General features: G+C 52.2%; 1 protein-coding gene across 7 annotated transcripts in view; it reads right to left on the reverse strand.

Annotated features, from left to right (window-relative positions):
• RAP1GAP (RAP1 GTPase activating protein) overlaps positions 1-19,064 on the reverse strand; it is a 165,427-nt gene that overhangs the window by 56,995 nt on the left and 89,368 nt on the right. For 5 of the 7 annotated variants that reach the window (XM_073601468.1, XM_073601469.1, XM_073601471.1 and 2 more), the window contains one exon: positions 6,363-6,453. The exons of 1 other annotated variant lie outside the window; for it this stretch is intronic. Coding sequence is in view for 1 of the 6 variants with exons in the window: in XM_073601471.1 (XP_073457572.1) it covers positions 6,363-6,453 (91 nt within the window). In the remaining 5 variants the exon portion in view is untranslated. Of the gene's footprint in view, positions 1-6,362; positions 6,454-15,864; positions 16,241-19,064 lie in introns of those variants that run through there. One more of the 7 variants, XM_073601474.1, reaches the window with a different exon arrangement.

Below are 19,064 nucleotides of genomic sequence, written 5' to 3' on the forward strand. Positions count from 1 at the left end.
TGTCACTCAGGGGCTGGCGGTGACAATGACATCAGATGACCCCCGACACAGAGAAGAGACAGATGCTGAGCCAAGACGAGACACCCAGGAGACAGAGACCACGAAGAATTCAGCAAAGTCAGAGAAACAGGAAATCTGGAGCCAAAAGTTTAATAACTGGTGATTACTGGACCTGGGAGATCAATAGTCAATGATACCAGACCTGGGATATTAATAGTCAATGATACCAGACCTGGGAGATCAATAGTCAATGATACCAGACCCGGGATATTAATAGTCAATGATACCAGACCCGGGAGATCAATAGTCAATGATACCAGACCTGGGATATTAATAGTCAATGATACCAGACCTGGGAGATCAATAGTCAATGATACCAGACCCGGGATATTAATAGTCAATGATACCAGACCCGGGAGATCAATAGTCAATGATACCAGACTCAGGAGATCAATAAGAAATGATTACTGAACTCGGTAGATCGACAGTCAATAATATCCATACTCAGGATATATACATATAGTCAATGGTACCAGCCTTAAGAGATCAACAATGAATGATTACCAGATTGATACATGGATAATCAATTATTACCAGACTGGGAGATTGATAATCAATGACTTTCAGGAGATCGATAATCAATGACTTTTGGGGGATCAATAATCAATGACTTTTGGGAGATCGATAATCCAATGACTTTCGGGAGATCGATAATCAATGACTTTTGGGGGATCAATAATCAATGACTTTTGGGAGATCGATAATCCAATGACTTTCGGGAGATCGATAATCAATGACTTTTGGGGGATCAATAATCAATGACTTTCAGGAGATCGATAATCCAATGACTTTTGGGAGATCGATAATCCAATGACTTTCGGGAGATCGATAATCCAATGACTTTCGGGAGATCGATAGTCAATGATTGAATGAAGAATTTGGACATTTTACAAATATCCCCCCAGAGCTCCGGGCGGCTCCCCATCTCTCTCTCAGGGTGGAACCCGTTCATTTGGAGCGCTGACTGCACTGCCTGTGGGAAGTGGCTGGTCCTCGGTCGGCTCACATTCCCTGCCTTTATTTATTTACCAGCTCTGGATCAGGTGTCCCCCCCCCCCCTCCCCCCTGCAGTTTCCACAGCGCTATTGTGTGCGGAGAAGGCGGGTGGGGTCTGGGAAATAAACTGAGAATCACCAACCGGCACACAGCTGGAGAAGACAACCGACCCGCAGAGCAGCCGGAGGTGGGAGAAGGTTCCAGATACTCGCCGGCGCTCTTCTGCTGTAGGAAAAATGAACTATGAACAGTCTCCAACACACTCAGCCAGCCACTCATTGAGGTTGCAGAGCACCACCATGCATGATACTGACCTACCATACCATGCCAGGCAGAGCTACTTCCTGTCCCGGTGACACCCATAAAGAAAAGGTGGGATGCGGTTGTCACCGGGACAGGAAGGCGCATGGTCAGTACAGGGAGGAATGGGGACAACAATAACGTGTTTAGGGTTTTGTGTCCCCAGTGGAGAGATTTCCTGTCCTGACAGGAAGTGAGGGGAAATCTCCCCAATAAAATCAGAAGAGGCCCCAACTCTTCCCCGCTTCATCCAAAACCAAATCCGCTTTAACCCCTTTTGGTCTGAAAGGATGAGTAACACAGGCAGCATCCATAATACAATCTGCAGGAATTGAAGGTTGGCAAACAGAAATGTGGGTGTGTCAAAAAGTGAAAAGAAATAACATTGTAATAAGATCGGAACCGGAGGCCATCTCCGCGGTTTAGGGTGGAGTTCATTATCAGTGATATGAGATCTGTCCACAGACGGCAGATGATTTTCCTCCTGGGCACAACCTGGAGAATATTGGAGTCCTGTGAGGAAAATGTCCTGCATGCTGGAAAATTTCCAGACGCAATGCTACACCTGGATGATGTTGTTGAATGTCCTCTGTGTCCACCTACCTCCATCCACTCAGCACATCGCCGTCTTCCACATCACAACAGAAATACGGATTACTCCAGCTTTGTTCTACTCTGGCAGATGATTCAGTTTCATCCAGTAGAGCGGGCTCTCCTCATGTATGAGAAGGAAGAAAACACACCAACGCGTTTCATCTACCAGACCACAACACGTCTGGGGGATCCAAGAAAGTGTCATCAGTTAATGACAGCCATCTCAGGCGAGAGATGAAATATGCAACAATCAGAATCCATGTCCCGTCTCTGGGTCACCCCACTCAAATGTTTACATAAAACACGCTAATTCCCCTATAAAGATGTGGGTGGTGGCATATGTGGAGGGGAGAGAGTCTGAGGTTGGTGGTGGCATATGTGGAGGAGAGACGGTCTGAGGTGGGTGGTGGGATATGCGGAGGGGAGATGGTCTAAGGTGGGCGATGGGATACGCAAGGGGGAGACAGTCTGAGGTGGGATATGTGGGGGGGGGACATGGTCTGAGGTGGGTGGTGGGATATGTGGGGGGGACATGGTCTGAGGTGGGTGGTGGGATATGTGGGGGGGGGACATGGTCTGAGGTGGGAGACAGTCCGAGGTAGGATAAGTGGGGGAGACATGGTCTGAGGTGGGTGGTGGGATATGTAGAGGGGAGACGGTCAGAGGTGGGAGATGGGATACGCGAGGGGGAGCCGGTCTAAGGTGGGTGGTGGGATATGTGGAGGAACGAAGGTCTGAGATGGGTGGTGGGATTAGTGAAGGGGAGATGGTCTGAGGTGGGTGGTAGGATATGTGAAGGGGAGAAGGTGAGATGGTCTGAGGTGGGTGGTGGGATATGTGAAGGGGAGACGGTGTGAGGTGGAATATGTGAAGGGGAGATGGTGTGAGGTGGGTGGTGGGATATGTGAAGGGGAGACGGTGTGAGGTGGGTGGTGGGATATGTGAAGGGGAGACAGTCTGAGGTTGGTGGTGATATATGTGGAGGGGCGATGCTCTGTATTGTGAGGAGGTTGCAGAGGAAAACGTGGCACATTATCAGACTGATCTGATAACAGAGGAAATTATGTGTGAAGGTGAACAGTGCCGACAGAAGCTGCCAACCATGGAGACGGGTTCACCGAGGACGGCGCTTAAACATCATTGGCAGGGCAGAAAAATTCTGTGCCAGCACTGTTGGTCTTTACTGATCTACACACCATGCCACTACCACCACTGACTACCACCTTGACCTCCAAACATAGCACCACTGACTACCTACTGACCCTCAACATCATACCACCACAGACCACCTCCTGACCTTCACACCATACCACCACTTGATCATCTACTGACCTCTACAACACCCCACCACTGGACACCTACTGACCTCCACATCATACCACCACTGACTACATACTTACCTCCACATCATACCACCACTGACTACATACTGACCTCCACATCATACCACCACTGACTACATACTGACCTCCACACCGTAGCACCACTGACCACCCCCTGACGTCAACACTGTACCACCACTAACCATCTCCTGACCTCCACAACACACCACCACTGGACACCTACTGACCTCCACATCATACCACCACTGACCATCTCCACACCATGCCAGAACTTGTCCTCCACACCATGCCATCACTAACCTCAACCATACGCTACCACTGGACACCTACTGACCTCCACACCATGCCATCACAGATCTCCACAATGCACCACAAGTAACCACCACAACATTCCACCACTGATCTACTGGATTCCACACAGTGCTGCCACTATCCACTTCCTGAGCTAAACATTGTGCCCCACCACTTACCACCTCCTGGCCTCCACACCATGCCACCATGTACCTCTTAACCTCAACACTGTGCCACGACCATCAATCTTTTGACCTTTACACTGTGCCAACTGACTTTCACAACGTATTACTGCAGACCACCTGACTTCCACAGACCCCCAGCTGACCCTCACAGCATGTCCCCACTCCCCAATAGATTATGCCCCCACATCAACCTCCTGACTTCCACACTGTGCCACGGTGGACCGCCTAAACTCCACACAGTGCCACCACCTGACTTCCACACCCTGACACCACTGACCTCCTGACCTTTCATTCTGTGCCCCAATACACAGGACGGAGGTTTCCACACTCCCAGCCTTTGGTGGAGTCCATTTACTGAGCAGGAAATGGATATCTTTTTCTTTCATGACCGCTCCAACAGGTTCTTCTATTTATAAAGTTGCTCCGGAAAATCCCTCCTCTGATTGTTCTCTGAAGGCTCTTATTTCTAGACAGATTCCACCAATTCATGAGAGATATTCTGCCATGTTTTTGGCGAATCCAGTGAAGACCAGGCGACACCACTGTTCAGCCATTTTCAGCCAGTCCAGGTCTTGCCAGTCGTTTCCTCCAGTATAGGTGGGGATGAAAGCCAATGAGATCCAACAGTGCGGCAAAGGAAAAAATTATTGTTCTGATTTTGTTGCCAGGGTAGGTGTGCCGAGTTGGTGGAAACCCCATGTGAACAAGACACGATGAAGACCGGGATAAGTTCTGCATATTAATCCTCCCATCCATCACACCGGCTGCTGTGTCCTAAGGTTATACTGGACCTTTGTTGGGTCTTTCATGCCGTGTCCCAGCGCTAAGGTTATACTGGACCTTTGTTGGGTCTTTCATGCCGTGTTCTAGCGCTAAGGTTATACTGGACCTTTGTTGGGTCTTTCATGCTGTGTCCCAGCGCTAAGGTTATACTGGACTTTTGTTGGGTCTTTCATGCTGTGTCCCAGCGCTAAGGTTATACTGGACCTTTGTTGGGCCTTTCATGCCGTGTCCCAGCGATAAGGTTATACTGGACCTTTGTTGGGTCTTTCATGCCGTGTCCCAGCGATAAGGTTATACTGGACCTTTGTTGGGTCTTTCATGCCGTGTCCCGGCGCCAAGGTTATACTGGACCTTTGTTGGGTCTTTCATGCCGTGTCCCGGCGCTAAGGTTATACTGGACCTTTGTTGGGTCTTTCATGCCGTGTCCCGGCGCTAAGGTTATGCTGGACCTTTGTTGGGTCTTTCATGCCGTGTCCCAGCGCTAAGGTTATATTGGACCTTTGTTGGGTCTTTCATGCCACCGGTGGCACAATGGTCGCCATCACAACAGGCGGGCACAGATCACAGCTGTGGGGTTTCTTAGACAACCAGGCAGGGTGATGGGGTAAAACCTCATTAATTATTGGTACACCCCACTCAGATTCTTACACTAAACTAACCCTGCCTCCTGATTGGCTGCAATGTCCATCGTCTGCAGAATGTCAGCCCGTGAAATCACACAGTCTGTGTGTTCCCTGGCACTGGCTCCACCTCCTCTTACCTATCATTTAAGAATGAACCCTATTGGCTACTAGGGTAATGGAGAAAGTTTCTATTTCAGGAACAGGGAGTCTCACATAGCAACCAATCAGAAAGCAAAGAATGGTGTGAGAGCTTGTGAAATAGAAACTGTCTGTTCTGCTACAAGTTTTCCTTTGATAAGTGGAACCTCCTGCTCTGTGTAGAGATGATGAGTTAGATATGGAGGGAAGTGTAATAAAGAGAACCGGTCATGACTGCAGTGCTGCCTGGGAAGACTTTCTCCTCACCTTTGCTTTCCCTCACTCGCCGTGTCCCGGCTCCTGAGAATGTATAATGGCATCAGATCACCAGTAAGGACACCACCAACCTCGGGGCCCCGATATCTGAGGCCACCATGCACACTCAGGAGCTGGGAGACTTCATCTGACCTTCTCAGCAGGCTAAGCAAATATACACCAATCTACAAATTTAGCCAAATTCAATACTAAAAAAAAAAAGTGAGACTGCTCCTGATTGGCTAAAACTTGGATGGGTAATTATCTGCCCCTCCCACAGGAAGCAAAACCAATACTGTCACACACAGAGCTGAGATTTCTATCCAATAAAAATCTGCTTCCAGATAAAAAAGTCCTAGAGGAGAAATTAACAGATTTTTTTCTGCTTTGGATAGAGTAAGGGGGTGTTAGACCCCCTGTCAGGTGTCCACTGGGGAGATTTTCCTTCACTTCCTGTTCCACAGTCAAAACAGGAAGTGAGAGAAAATCCCTCCGAAAACAAGGCAATCCATGTACAAGTGTCCCCACCAGGACACAAATAGAGGGTGAATCTCCCTAACGGGGACACAGCAATAAAAACCGGGGGTCTAATCCCTCCCCTCTCCATCCAACACTATATATTGTGCTGTTAGTTACATTGTAATACAGAGAAAGCACAGCATCTGATACAATGTTAATGTCTCCATGCGAGGTGACATGCAGGAAGCCAGGCGCAGTGCGTTATCGGCATGCAAAGCGTTGCCAAGCGAAGGGGGAGGGGGGGGAGTGCGCCATGCAGGATATGGAGCTCTTACCTTAAATCGCGGCGCACTTTCGAGGGGGGTGGAGTTAGCTCGGGATAGATCTACAGTGTATGATATGAGCTGGTTCTGTCCGTCATACCGCCTGGAAGTTAAAAGGAGAACGATTTGTGAAGTGACCAAAGAGGGGAGCGCGGTGATGTCATAGCCCCGCCCACACCGAGCCGCACACAGATCTTTATTGAAAGCCCAATCGCCATCATGAAGGATTTCTGTGTTCTCATTACACCAAATCTAAACTGAGAAATCGATTCAATCCCCCCCCACCCCCCAGCCTCTGTACAAGTGTGTTGATCTCTGTGATTGGTCGCAGCGATCACACGGTACTGACAGGGACAATCACAGCTAACCACAATAGTAAAAGTGAAATTCATTGGTATAAGCAATCATAATGTGTAAAAAAACCTCCCGATCACTTCCCCAGAGTAGTGTGATGTTACTATGGCAACACTGTATTGCTCTGGTCACAGTGCGTTAAACAAATCATTAAAAAAAAGAAACATGGCGACAACTAATTAATGATACATTGTCTTTGTACAGCCACTTCCCGACCGCCCAAAGCAAAAATACGTCATGACTGACGGTAAATACCGGTGATATGGATGTAGATAGATGCCATAAACCCATATTTTTATCTCTGGGATCACTGTTAGAAGCGATGCGGAGTACAAACCGGTGAGAATATGTAAAAAAAATAAATTGTGGAAAAAAAATGTTTTCATTTTTTAATTTTGCCAAATTTTCCCACTGTGACAAAAAAATTACAACTTTAAAAAACTCACCATGCCTCTTACTAAATACCTCGGACTGTCACTTTCTATAAAGAGGTGATTTAGGGGGATATTTGTACTGGGGGGTGATTTGGGGGGTATTTGTACTGGGGGTGATTTGGGGGGTATTTGTACTGGGGGTGTGTGATTTGGGGGGTATTTGTACCGAGGGGTGATTTGGGGGGTATTTGTACTGGGGGGTGATTTGGGGGGTATTTGTACTGGGGGGTGATTTGGGGGGTATTTGTACCGAGGGGTGATTTGGGGGGTATTTGTACTGGGGGGTGTGTGATTTGGGGGGTATTCGTACTAGGGGTGTGTGATTTCGGGGGTATTTGTACCGAGGGGTGATTTGGGGGGTATTTGTACTGGGGGGTGTGTGATTTGGGGGGTATTCGTACTAGGGGTGTGTGATTTGGGGGGTATTTGTACCGAGGGGTGATTTGGGGGGTATTTGTACCGAGGGGTGATTTGGGGGGTATTTGTACTGGGGGGTGATTTGGGGGGTATTTGTACTGGGGGGTGATTTGGGGGGTATTTGTACTGGGGGGGTGATTTGGGGGGTATTTGTACTGGGGGGGGTGATTTGGGGGGTATTTGTACTGGGGGGGGGTGATTTGGGGGGTATTTGTACTGGGGGGGTGATTTGGGGGGTATTTGTACTGGGGGGTGATTTGGGGGGTATTTGTACTGGGGGGGGTGATTTGGGGGGTATTTGTACTGGGGGGGGTGATTTGGAGGGTATTTGTGTGTCAGGATTGATCGATTATCAGATATAGATCCCATAGTTTGTGGTCTCTATAAAACTTTCCTACAGAATAAATAATGCAGGTGACCCCTCCCCCCTCGGGTGTGCCAATGCAGGTGACCTCTTCCCCCCCTCAGGTGTGCCAATGCAGGTGACCCCTCCCCCCCCTCAGGTGTGCCAATGCAGGTAACCCTTTCCCCCCCTCAGGTGTGCCAATGCAGATGACCCCCCCCTAAGGTGTGCCAATGCAGGTGACCCCGTCCCCCCTCAGGTGTGCCAATGCAGGTGACCCCTCCCCCCCTCAGGTGTGCCAATGCAGGTGACCTCTTCCCCCCCTCAGGTGTGCCAATGCAGGTAACCCTTTCCCCCCCTCAGGTGTGCCAATGCAGATGACCCCCCCCTAAGGTGTGCCAATGCAGGTGACCCCTTCCCCCCCTCGGGTGTGCCAATGCAGGTGACCCCTCCCCCCCTCAGGTGTGCCAATGCAGGTGACCCCTTCCCCCCCTAAGGTGTGCCAATGCAGGTGACCCCTTCCCCCCCTAAGGTGTGCCAATGCAGGTGACCCCTCCCCCTCTCAGGTGTGCCAATGCAGGTGATGTGATGGAGCAATGGCACCCCAACACACTCACATTGATACATGTATTCCTGGAGAGCTGCAACACACAGTCAGGGGCCCCGCATCGCACCGACACATATAATGCACCTGCAAGGAAGCGCCATAGAAACGCATCGCAGGTCAGAAATGTCACCACAAAGGAGAATGACGCATGTCAGGCACAGTCTTCCTCTGAGCGGAGGATTCCTTTAATCAGATCCTGAGAAGGGGCGGAGCCGCTCTGTGTCCTCCTATCCCGGGTGAAGTCCCTGCAGTGCGGGGTGCGAGGGGTTAATGGGCGTCACACCTGGATGGGGGCGGGTCACCTCTGCAGGATATCCTCATCCTGTTTGTATATTTGTACTGATACATTGTAACTGCTGGGGGGGAGGGGCCACCTGAGATCATCACCATCCCCCGTGTGACGCTCATTCCAGCTCCAGCCCATCACAGGGTGTGAAGATCATCCTGAGGATTCCCCCACCCCGACATCACAGGGTGTGAAGATCATCCTGAGGATTCCTCCACCCCGACATCACAGGGTGTGAAGATCATCCTGAGGATTCCTCCCCCGACATCACAGGGTGTGAAGATCATCCTGAGGATTCCCCCACCCCGACATCACAGGGTGTGAAGATCATCCTGAGGATTCCTCCACCCAGACATCACAGGGTGTGAAGATCATCCTGAGGATTCCTCCACCCAGACATCACAGGGTGTGAAGATCATCCTGAGGATTCCTCCACCCCGACATCACAGGGTGTGAAGATCATCCTGAGGATTCCTCCCCCGACATCACAGGGTGTGAAGATCATCCTGAGGATTCCCCCACCCCGACATCACAGGGTGTGAAGATCATCCTGAGGATTCCCCCACCCCGACATCACAGGGTGTGAAGATCATCCTGAGGATTCCTCCCCCGACATCACAGGGTGTGAAGATCATCCTGAGGATTCCTCCCCCGACATCACAGGGTGTGAAGATCATCCTGAGGATTCCCCCACCCCGACATCACAGGGTGTGAAGATCATCCTGAGGATTCCCCCACCCCGACATCACAGGGTGTGAAGATCATCCTGAGGATTCCTCCACCCCGACATCACAGGGTGTGAAGATCATCCTGAGGATTCCTCCACCCCGACATCACAGGGTGTGAAGATCATCCTGAGGATTCCCCTACCCCGACATCACAGGGTGTGAAGATCATCCTGAGGATTCCTCCCCCGACATCACAGGGTGTGAAGATCATCCTGAGGATTCCTCCACCCCAACATCACAGGGTGTGAAGATCATCCTGAGGATTCCTCCCCCGACATCACAGGGTGTGAAGATCATCCTGAGGATTCCTCCCCCGACATCACAGGGTGTGAAGATCATCCTGAGGATTCCCCCACCCCGACATCACAGGGTGTGAAGATCATCCTGAGGATTCCTCCCCCGACATCACAGGGTGTGAAGATCATCCTGAGGATTCCTCCACCCCGACATCACAGGGTGTGAAGATCATCCTGAGGATTCCCCCACCCCGACATCACAGGGTGTGAAGATCATCCTGAGGATTCCTCCACCCCGACATCACAGGGTGTGAAGATCATCCTGAGGATTCCTCCACCCCGACATCACAGGGTGTGAAGATCATCCTGAGGATTCCTCCCCCGACATCACAGGGTGTGAAGATCATCCTGAGGATTCCCCCACCCCAACATCACAGGGTGTGAAGATCATCCTGAGGATTCCCCCATCCCGACATCACAGGGTGTGAAGATCATCCTGAGGATTCCCCCACCCCGACATCACAGGGTGTGAAGATCATCCTGAGGATTCCTCCCCTGACATCACAGGGTGTGAAGATCATCCTGAGGATTCCTCCACCCCGACATCACAGGGTGTGAAGATCATCCTGAGGATTCCTCCACCCCGACATCACAGGGTGTGAAGATCATCCTGAGGATTCCCCCACCCCGACATCACAGGGTGTGAAGATCATCCTGAGGATTCCTCCCCCGACATCACAGGGTGTGAAGATCATCCTGAGGATTCCTCCCCCGACATCACAGGGTGTGAAGATCATTCTGAGGATTCCTCCCCCGACATCACAGGGTGTGAAGATCATCCTGAGGATTCCTCCCCCCACATCACAGGGTGTGAAGATCATCCTGAGGATTCCCCCACCCCGACATCACAGGGTGTGAAGATCATCCTGAGGATTCCCCTTACCCCGACATCACAGGGTGTGAAGATCATCCTGAGGATTCCTCCACCCCGACATCACAGGGTGTGAAGATCATCCTGAGGATTCCTCCACCCCGACATCACAGGGTGTGAAGATCATCCTGAGGATTCCCCCACCCCGACATCACAGGGTGTGAAGATCATCCTGAGGATTCCCCCACCCCGACATCACAGGGTGTGAAGATCATTCTGAGGATTCCTCCACCCCGACATCACAGGGTGTGAAGATCATCCTGAGGATTCCTCCCCCGACATCACAGGGTGTGAAGATCATCCTGAGGATTCCCCCACCCCGACATCACAGGGTGTGAAGATCATTCTGAGGATTCCTCCACCCCGACATCACAGGGTGTGAAGATCATCCTGAGGATTCCCCCATCCCGACATCACAGGGTGTGAAGATCATCCTGAGGATTCCCCCATCCCGACATCACAGGGTGTGAAGATCATCCTGAGGATTCCCCCACCCCGACATCACTGGGTGTGAAGATCATCCTGAGGATTCCCCCACCCCAACATCACAGGGTGTGAAGATCATCCTGAGGATTCCTCCCCCGACATCACAGGGTGTGAAGATCATCCTGAGGATTCCCCCACCCCAACATCACAGGGTGTGAAGATCATCCTGAGGATTCCTCCCCCGACATCACAGGGTGTGAAGATCATCCTGAGGATTCCCCCACCCCAACATCACAGGGTGTGAAGATCATCCTGAGGATTCCCCCACCCCAACCTCACTGGGTGTGAAGATCATCCTGAGGATTCCTCCCCCGACATCACAGGGTGTGAAGATCATCCTGAGGATTCCCCCACCCCAACATCACAGGGTGTGAAGATCATCCTGAGGATTCCTCCCCCGACATCACAGGGTGTGAAGATCATCCTGAGGATTCCCCCACCCCGACATCACAGGGTGTGAAGATCATCCCGAGGATTCCTCCACCCCGACATCACAGGGTGTGAAGATCATCCTGAGGATTCCTCCCCCGACATCACAGGGTGTGAAGATCATCCTTAGGATTCCCCCACCCCGACATCACAGGGTGTGAAGATCATCCTGAGGATTCCCCCACCCAGACATCACAGGGTGTGAAGATCATCCTGAGGATTCCTCCACCCAGATATCACAGGGTGTGAAGATCATCCTGAGGATTCCCCCACCCCGACATCACAGGGTGTGAAGATCATCCTGAGGATTCCCCCACCCCGACATCACAGGGTGTGAAGATCATCCTGAGGATTCCCCCACCCCGACATCACAGGGTGTGAAGATCATCCTGAGGATTCCTCCACCCCGACATCACAGGGTGTGAAGATCATCCTGAGGATTCCCCCACCCCGACATCACAGGGTGTGAAGATCATCCTGAGGATTCCCCTTACCCCGACATCACAGGGTGTGAAGATCATCCTGAGGATTCCTCCACCCCGACATCACAGGGTGTGAAGATCATCCTGAGGATTCCTCCACCCCGACATCACAGGGTGTGAAGATCATCCTGAGGATTCCCCCACCCCGACATCACAGGGTGTGAAGATCATCCTGAGGATTCCCCTTACCCCGACATCACAGGGTGTGAAGATCATCCTGAGGATTCCTCCACCCCGACATCACAGGGTGTGAAGATCATCCTGAGGATTCCTCCACCCCGACATCACAGGGTGTGAAGATCATCCTGAGGATTCCTCCACCCCGACATCACAGGGTGTGAAGATCATCCTGAGGATTCCTCCCCCGACATCACAGGGTGTGAAGATCATCCTGAGGATTCCTCCACCCAGACATCACAGGGTGTGAAGATCATCCTGAGGATTCCTCCACCCCGACATCACAGGGTGTGAAGATCATCCTGAGGATTCCCCCACCCCAACATCACAGGGTGTGAAGATCATCCTGAGGATTCCCCTTACCCCGACATCACAGGGTGTGAAGATCATCCTGAGGATTCCTCCACCCCGACATCACTGGGTGTGAAGGTCATCCTGAGGATTCCTCCACCCCGACATCACAGGGTGTGAAGATCATCCTGAGGATTCCCCCACCCCGACATCACAGGGTGTGAAGATCATCCTGAGGATTCCTCCACCCCGACATCACTGGGTGTGAAGGTCATCCTGAGGATTCCTCCACCCCGACATCACTGGGTGTGAAGATCATCCTGAGGATTCCTCCACCCCGACATCACAGGGTGTGAAGATCATCCTGAGGATTCCTCCCCTGACATCACAGGGTGTGAAGATCATCCTGAGGATTCCTCCACCCCGACATCACAGGGTGTGAAGATCATCCTGAGGATTCCTCCCCTGACATCACAGGGTGTGAAGATCATCCTGAGGATTCCCCCATCCCGACATCACAGGGTGTGAAGATCATCCTGAGGATTCCTCCCCCGACATCACAGGGTGTGAAGATCATCCTGAGGATTCCTCCCCGACCTCACAGGGTGTGAAGATCATCCTGAGGATTCCTCCACCCCGACATCACAGGTTGTGAAGATCATCCTGAGGATTCCCCCACCCCGACATCACAGGGTGTGAAGATCATCCTGAGGATTCCTCCCCCGACATCACAGGGTGTGAAGATCATCCTGAGGATTCCCCCACCCCGACATCACAGGGTGTGAAGATCATCCTGAGGATTCCTCCCCCGACATCACAGGGTGTGAAGATCATCCTGAGGATTCCTCCACCCCAACATCACAGGGTGTGAAGATCATCCTGAGGATTCCTCCACCCCGACATCACAGGGTGTGAAGATCATCCTGAGGATTCCCCCACCCTGACATCACAGGGTGTGAAGATCATCCTGAGGATTCCTCCACCCCGACATCACAGGGTGTGAAGATCATCCTGAGGATTCCCCTTACCCCGACATCACAGGGTGTGAAGATCATCCTGAGGATTCCTCCACCCCGACATCACAGGGTGTGAAGATCATCCTGAGGATTCCTCCCCCGACATCACAGGGTGTGAAGATCATCCTGAGGATTCCCCCACCCCGACATCACAGGGTGTGAAGATCATCCTGAGGATTCCTCCTCTGACATCACAGGGTGTGAAGATCATCCTGAGGATTCCCCCACCCCGACATCACAAGGTGTGAAGATCATCCTGAGGATTCCCCTTACCCCGACATCACAGGGTGTGAAGATCATCCTGAGGATTCCTCCTCTGACATCACAGGGTGTGAAGATCATCCTGAGGATTCCCCCACCCTGACATCACAGGGTGTGAAGATCATCCGGAGGATTCCTCCACCCCGACATCACAGGGTGTGAAGATCATCCTGAGGATTCCTCCCCCGACATCACAGGGTGTGAAGATCATCCTGAGGATTCCCCCACCCCGACATCACAGGGTGTGAAGATCATCCTGAGGATTCCCCCACCCCGACATCACAGGGTGTGAAGATCATCCTGAGGATTCCCCCACCCCGACATCACTGGGTGTGAAGGTCATCCTGAGGATTCCCCCACCCCGACATCACAGGGTGTGAAGATCATCCTGAGGATTCCCCCACCCCGACATCACAGGGTGTGAAGATCATCCTGAGGATTCCTCCACCCCGACATCACAGGGTGTGAAGATCATCCTGAGGATTCCTCCCCCGACATCACAGGGTGTGAAGATCATCCTGAGGATTCCTCCACCCCGACATCACAGGGTGTGAAGATCATCCTGAGGATTCCTCCCCCGACATCACAGGGTGTGAAGATCATCCTGAGGATTCCTCCCCCGACCTCACTGGCTGTGAAGATCATCCTGAGGATTCCCCCACCCCGACATCACAGGGTGTGAAGATCATCCTGAGGATTCCTCCCCAACCTCACTGGGTGTGAAGATCATCCTGAGGATTCCTCCCCCGACATCACAGGGTGTGAAGATCATCCTGAGGATTCCTCCACCCCGACATCACAGGGTGTGAAGATCATCCTGAGGATTCCCCCACCCCGACATCACAGGGTGTGAAGATCATCCTGAGGATTCCTCCCCCCATCACAGGGTGTGAAGATCATCCTGAGGATTCCTCCACCCCGACATCACAGGGTGTGAAGATCATCCTGAGGATTCCTCCACCCCGACATCACTGGGTGTGAAGATCATCCTGAGGATTCCTCCCCCCATCACAGGGTGTGAAGATCATCCTGAGGATTCCTCCACCCCGACATCACAGGGTGTGAAGATCATCCTGAGGATTCCCCCACCCCGACATCACTGGGTGTGAAGATCATCCTGAGGATTCCCCCACCCCGACATCACTGGGTGTTAAGATCATCCTGAGGATTCCTCCACCCCGACATCACAGGGTGTGAAGATCATCCTGAGGATTCCTCCACCCCGACATCACAGGGTGTGAAGATCATCCTGAGGATTCCCCCACCCCGACATCACTGGGTGTGAAGATCATCCTGAGGATTCCTCCACCCCGACATCACAGGGTGTGAAGATCATCCTGAGGATTCCTCCCCCGACATCACAGGGTGTGAAGATCATCCTGAGGATTCCCCCACCCCGACATCACAGGGTGAGAAGATCATCCTGAGGATTCCTCCACCCCGACATCACAGGGTGTGAAGATCATCCTGAGGATTCCTCCCCCGACATCACAGGGTGTGAAGATCATCCTGAGGATTCCTCCACCCCGACATCACAGGGTGTGAAGATCATCCTGAGGATTCCCCCACCCGACATCACAGGGTGTGAAGATCATCCTGAGGATTCCCCCACCCAGACATCACAGGGTGTGAAGATCATCCTGAGGATTCCTCCACCCCGACATCACAGGGTGTGAAGATCATCCTGAGGATTCCCCCACCCCGACATCACAGGGTGTGAAGATCATCCTGAGGATTCCTCCACCAACCTCACTGGCTGTGATGGCCATCCTGAGGATTCCTCCCCGACCTCACTGGGTGTGATGGCCATCCTGAGGATTCCTCCCCCGACCTCACTGGCTGTGATGGCCTTCCTGAGGATTCCTCCCGACCTCACTGGGTGTGATGGTCATCCTGTGAATTCCTCCCCGACCTCACTGGCTGTGATGGTCATCCTGAGGATTCCTCCCACATCACTGGGTGTGATGGTCATCCCAAAGATTCCTCTCCCGACCTCCCTGGGTTTGATGGTCATCCTGAGGATCCCCCTCCCTGACCTCACTGAGTGTTATGGTCATCCTGATGATTCCTCCCCCCGACTTCAATGGGTGTGATGGTCATCCTGAGGATTCCTTCCCCCATCACTGAGTGTGATGGTCATCCTGATGATTCCTCCCCCGACCTCAATGGGTGTGATGGTCATCCTGTGGATTCCTCCTCCTCATCACAGCACTGGGTCCTCCATGGGAAGGAATCATCATTTATTTATATTGTAATCTAGGATCACTCCTCCCAGACTTCACTGGCTGCATGCTGCTTCCCTAGGATGAGGATGACGGTTCCGGAGCCTGCACAGTAATGGCAGCCTCCATATTTCTCCCCCGGGGATCCCGTCCCTCTTCAGTCCTCGGCTTCACACACAGGCACTCTCTGTGTATTTACCTCTTCCCGGATTCTCATATCTAATGCAAATAAAAGCCGACATGCAAAGTAAGCAGTGCCAACGCCTTCACAAACTCTGCGCCGGGCACAGCAACCAGGAAGAGCCGCCACCCCCTATCCAAATATAATGGGATGTCCGTGTATGAGGGTCAGGTGTCAGACATTTCCCAGAATGCTGGACAACTTCTCCTACTCCCTACACATCCAGTCCTCTATAACACTCGGCATGTCTAATGATCCCTCTGTCCGTCCAATGATCCCTCCCTCCATCCGTCCAATGATCCCTCCCTCCGTCCAACCAATGATCCCTCCATCCGCCCAACGATCCCTCCATCCGTCCAATGATCCCTCCCTCCGTCCAACCAATGATCCCTCCATCCGCCCAACGATCCCTCCATCCGCCCAACGATCCCTCCATCCGTCCAATGATCCCTCCCTCCATCCGTCCAATGATCCCTCCCTCCGTCCAATGATCCCTCCCTCCGTCCAATGATCACTCCCTCCGTCCAATGATCACTCCCTCCGTCCAATGATCCCTCCGTCTAACCAATGATCCATCCGTCTAACCAATGATCCATCCGTCTAACCAATGATCCCTCCGTCCAACCAATGATCCCTCTGTCCAACCAATGATCCCTCCCTCCGTCCAACCAATGATCCCTCCCTCCGTCCAACCAATGATCCCTCCCTCCGTCCAACCAATGATCCCTCCATCCGCCCAACAATCCCTCCAACGATCCCTCCCTCCGTCCAATGATCCCTCCGTCTGTCCAATGATCCCTCCGTCTAACCAATGATCCCTCCGTCCAACCAATGATCCCTCCGTCCAACCAATGATCCCTCCGTCCAACCAATGATCCCTCCGTCCAACCAATGATCCCTCCGTCCAACCAATGATCCCTCCGTCCAACCAATGATCCCTCCGTCCAACCAATGATCCCTCCGACTGTTCGACTCAAACATCGGGCTCATCCCTAATTGCCGGACCTGCCGGATGACATCCTGGAAAAGCCGAGGAAATATTATATCAACAACCATCACCGAACCTCAGCTGAGTTTACCCTCCATTCACAGATCCCTGGAAAATCTCCTTCTCACAGGATGTCACTGGAACCAACCAGCCAGCCACTCAAATAACCAACCGACAAGGTCAAGCAACCAAGCTGCCAGGCACCCAGCCAACCAACAATCCAGCCAACCAACCAGCCAACCCACTCACCCAACCAGAAAACCCAACCAGCCAGCCACCCAATCAACTACCCAGCCACCCAATCCAACCAGCTACCCAACCAACCAACCAACCATCCAGCCAGCCAACCAACCAGACACCCACCCAAACAGCCAGAACCTGACCTGACCATGACAGCAGTATGATAGGAAACAAGTCCGAAGTCCGTACAAATTACTAACTCAACACTCTCCCCCTAGCCCAGCAGTCTATCCCTGGCCAGTCAGTCACTCTCTATATCTCAGCAGTCACTCCCTGGCCCGTCAGTCTCTAAATCTCAGCAGTCTCTCCATGGCCCGTCAGTCACTCTCTATATCTCGGCAGTCTACCCATGGCCCGTCAGTCACTCTAAATCTCAGAAGTCTCTCTCTATATCTCAGTAGTCTCTCCCTGGCCCGTCAGACTCTCTAAATCTCAGCAGTCTCTCCCTGGCCCGTCAGTCACTCTCTATATCTCGGCAGTCTACCCATGACCCATCAGTCACTCTAAATCTCAGCAGTCACTCTCTATATCTCAGCAGTCTCTCCCTGGCCCGTCAATCTCGCTCTATTTCTCAGCAGTCTCTCTCTATATCTCAGCAGTCTCTCCCTGGCCAGTCAGTCTCTCTCTATATCTCAGCAGTCTCTCCCTGGCTTGTCAGTCTCTCTCTATAACTCAGCAGTCTCTCCCTGGCCTGTCAGTCTCTCTCTCTCTATATCTCAGCAGTCTTTCCCTGGCCAGTCAGTCTCTCTCTCTATCTCAGCAGTCTCTCTCTGGCCCGTCAGTCTCTCTCTATATCTCTCCCTGGCCTGTTAGTCTCTCTCTCTCTAAATCTCAACAGTCTCTCCCTGGCCTGTCAGTCTGTCTCTATATTTCGGCAGTCTACCCATGGCCCATCAGTCACTCTCTATATCTCGGCAGTCTACCTATGGCCCGTCAGTCACTCTAAATCTCAGAAGTCTCTCTCTATATCTCAGCAGTCACTCCCTGGCCGTCAGTCTCTCTCTATATCTCAGCAGTCTCTCCCTGGCCCGTCAGTCTCTCTCTATATCTCAGCAGTCTCTCCCTGGCCCGTCAGATTCTCTCTAAATCTCAGCAGTCTCTCCCTGGCCCGTCAGTCACTCTCTATATCTCGGCAGTCTACCCATGGCCCGTCAGTCACTCTAAATCTCAGCAGTCTCTCTCTATATCTCAGCAGTCTCTCCCTGGCCCGTCAATCTCGCTCTATTTCTCAGCAGTCTCTCTCTATATCTCAGCAGTCTCTCCCTGGCCCGTCAATCTCGCTCTATTTCTCAGCAGTCTCTCTCTATATCTCAGCAGTCTCTCCCTGGCCTGTCAGTCTCTCGCTATATGTCAGCAGTCTCTCCCTGGCCAGTCAGTCTCTCTCTATATCTCAGCAGTCTCTCCCTGGCCTGTCAGTCTCTCTCTAAATCTCAGCAGTCTCTCCCTGGCCTGTCAGTCTCTCTCTAAATCTCAGCAGTCTCTCCCTGGCCTGTCAGTCTCTCTCTATATCTCAGCAGTCTCTCCCTGGCCTGTCAGTCTCTCTCTAAATCTCAGCAGTCTCTCCATGGCCCGTCAGTCACTCTCTATATCTCGGCAGTCTACCCA

Source organism: Aquarana catesbeiana, linkage group LG10, assembly GCF_042186555.1.
Source record: "Aquarana catesbeiana isolate 2022-GZ linkage group LG10, ASM4218655v1, whole genome shotgun sequence".
In the NCBI taxonomy this organism is placed as follows: domain Eukaryota; kingdom Metazoa; phylum Chordata; class Amphibia; order Anura; family Ranidae; genus Aquarana; species Aquarana catesbeiana.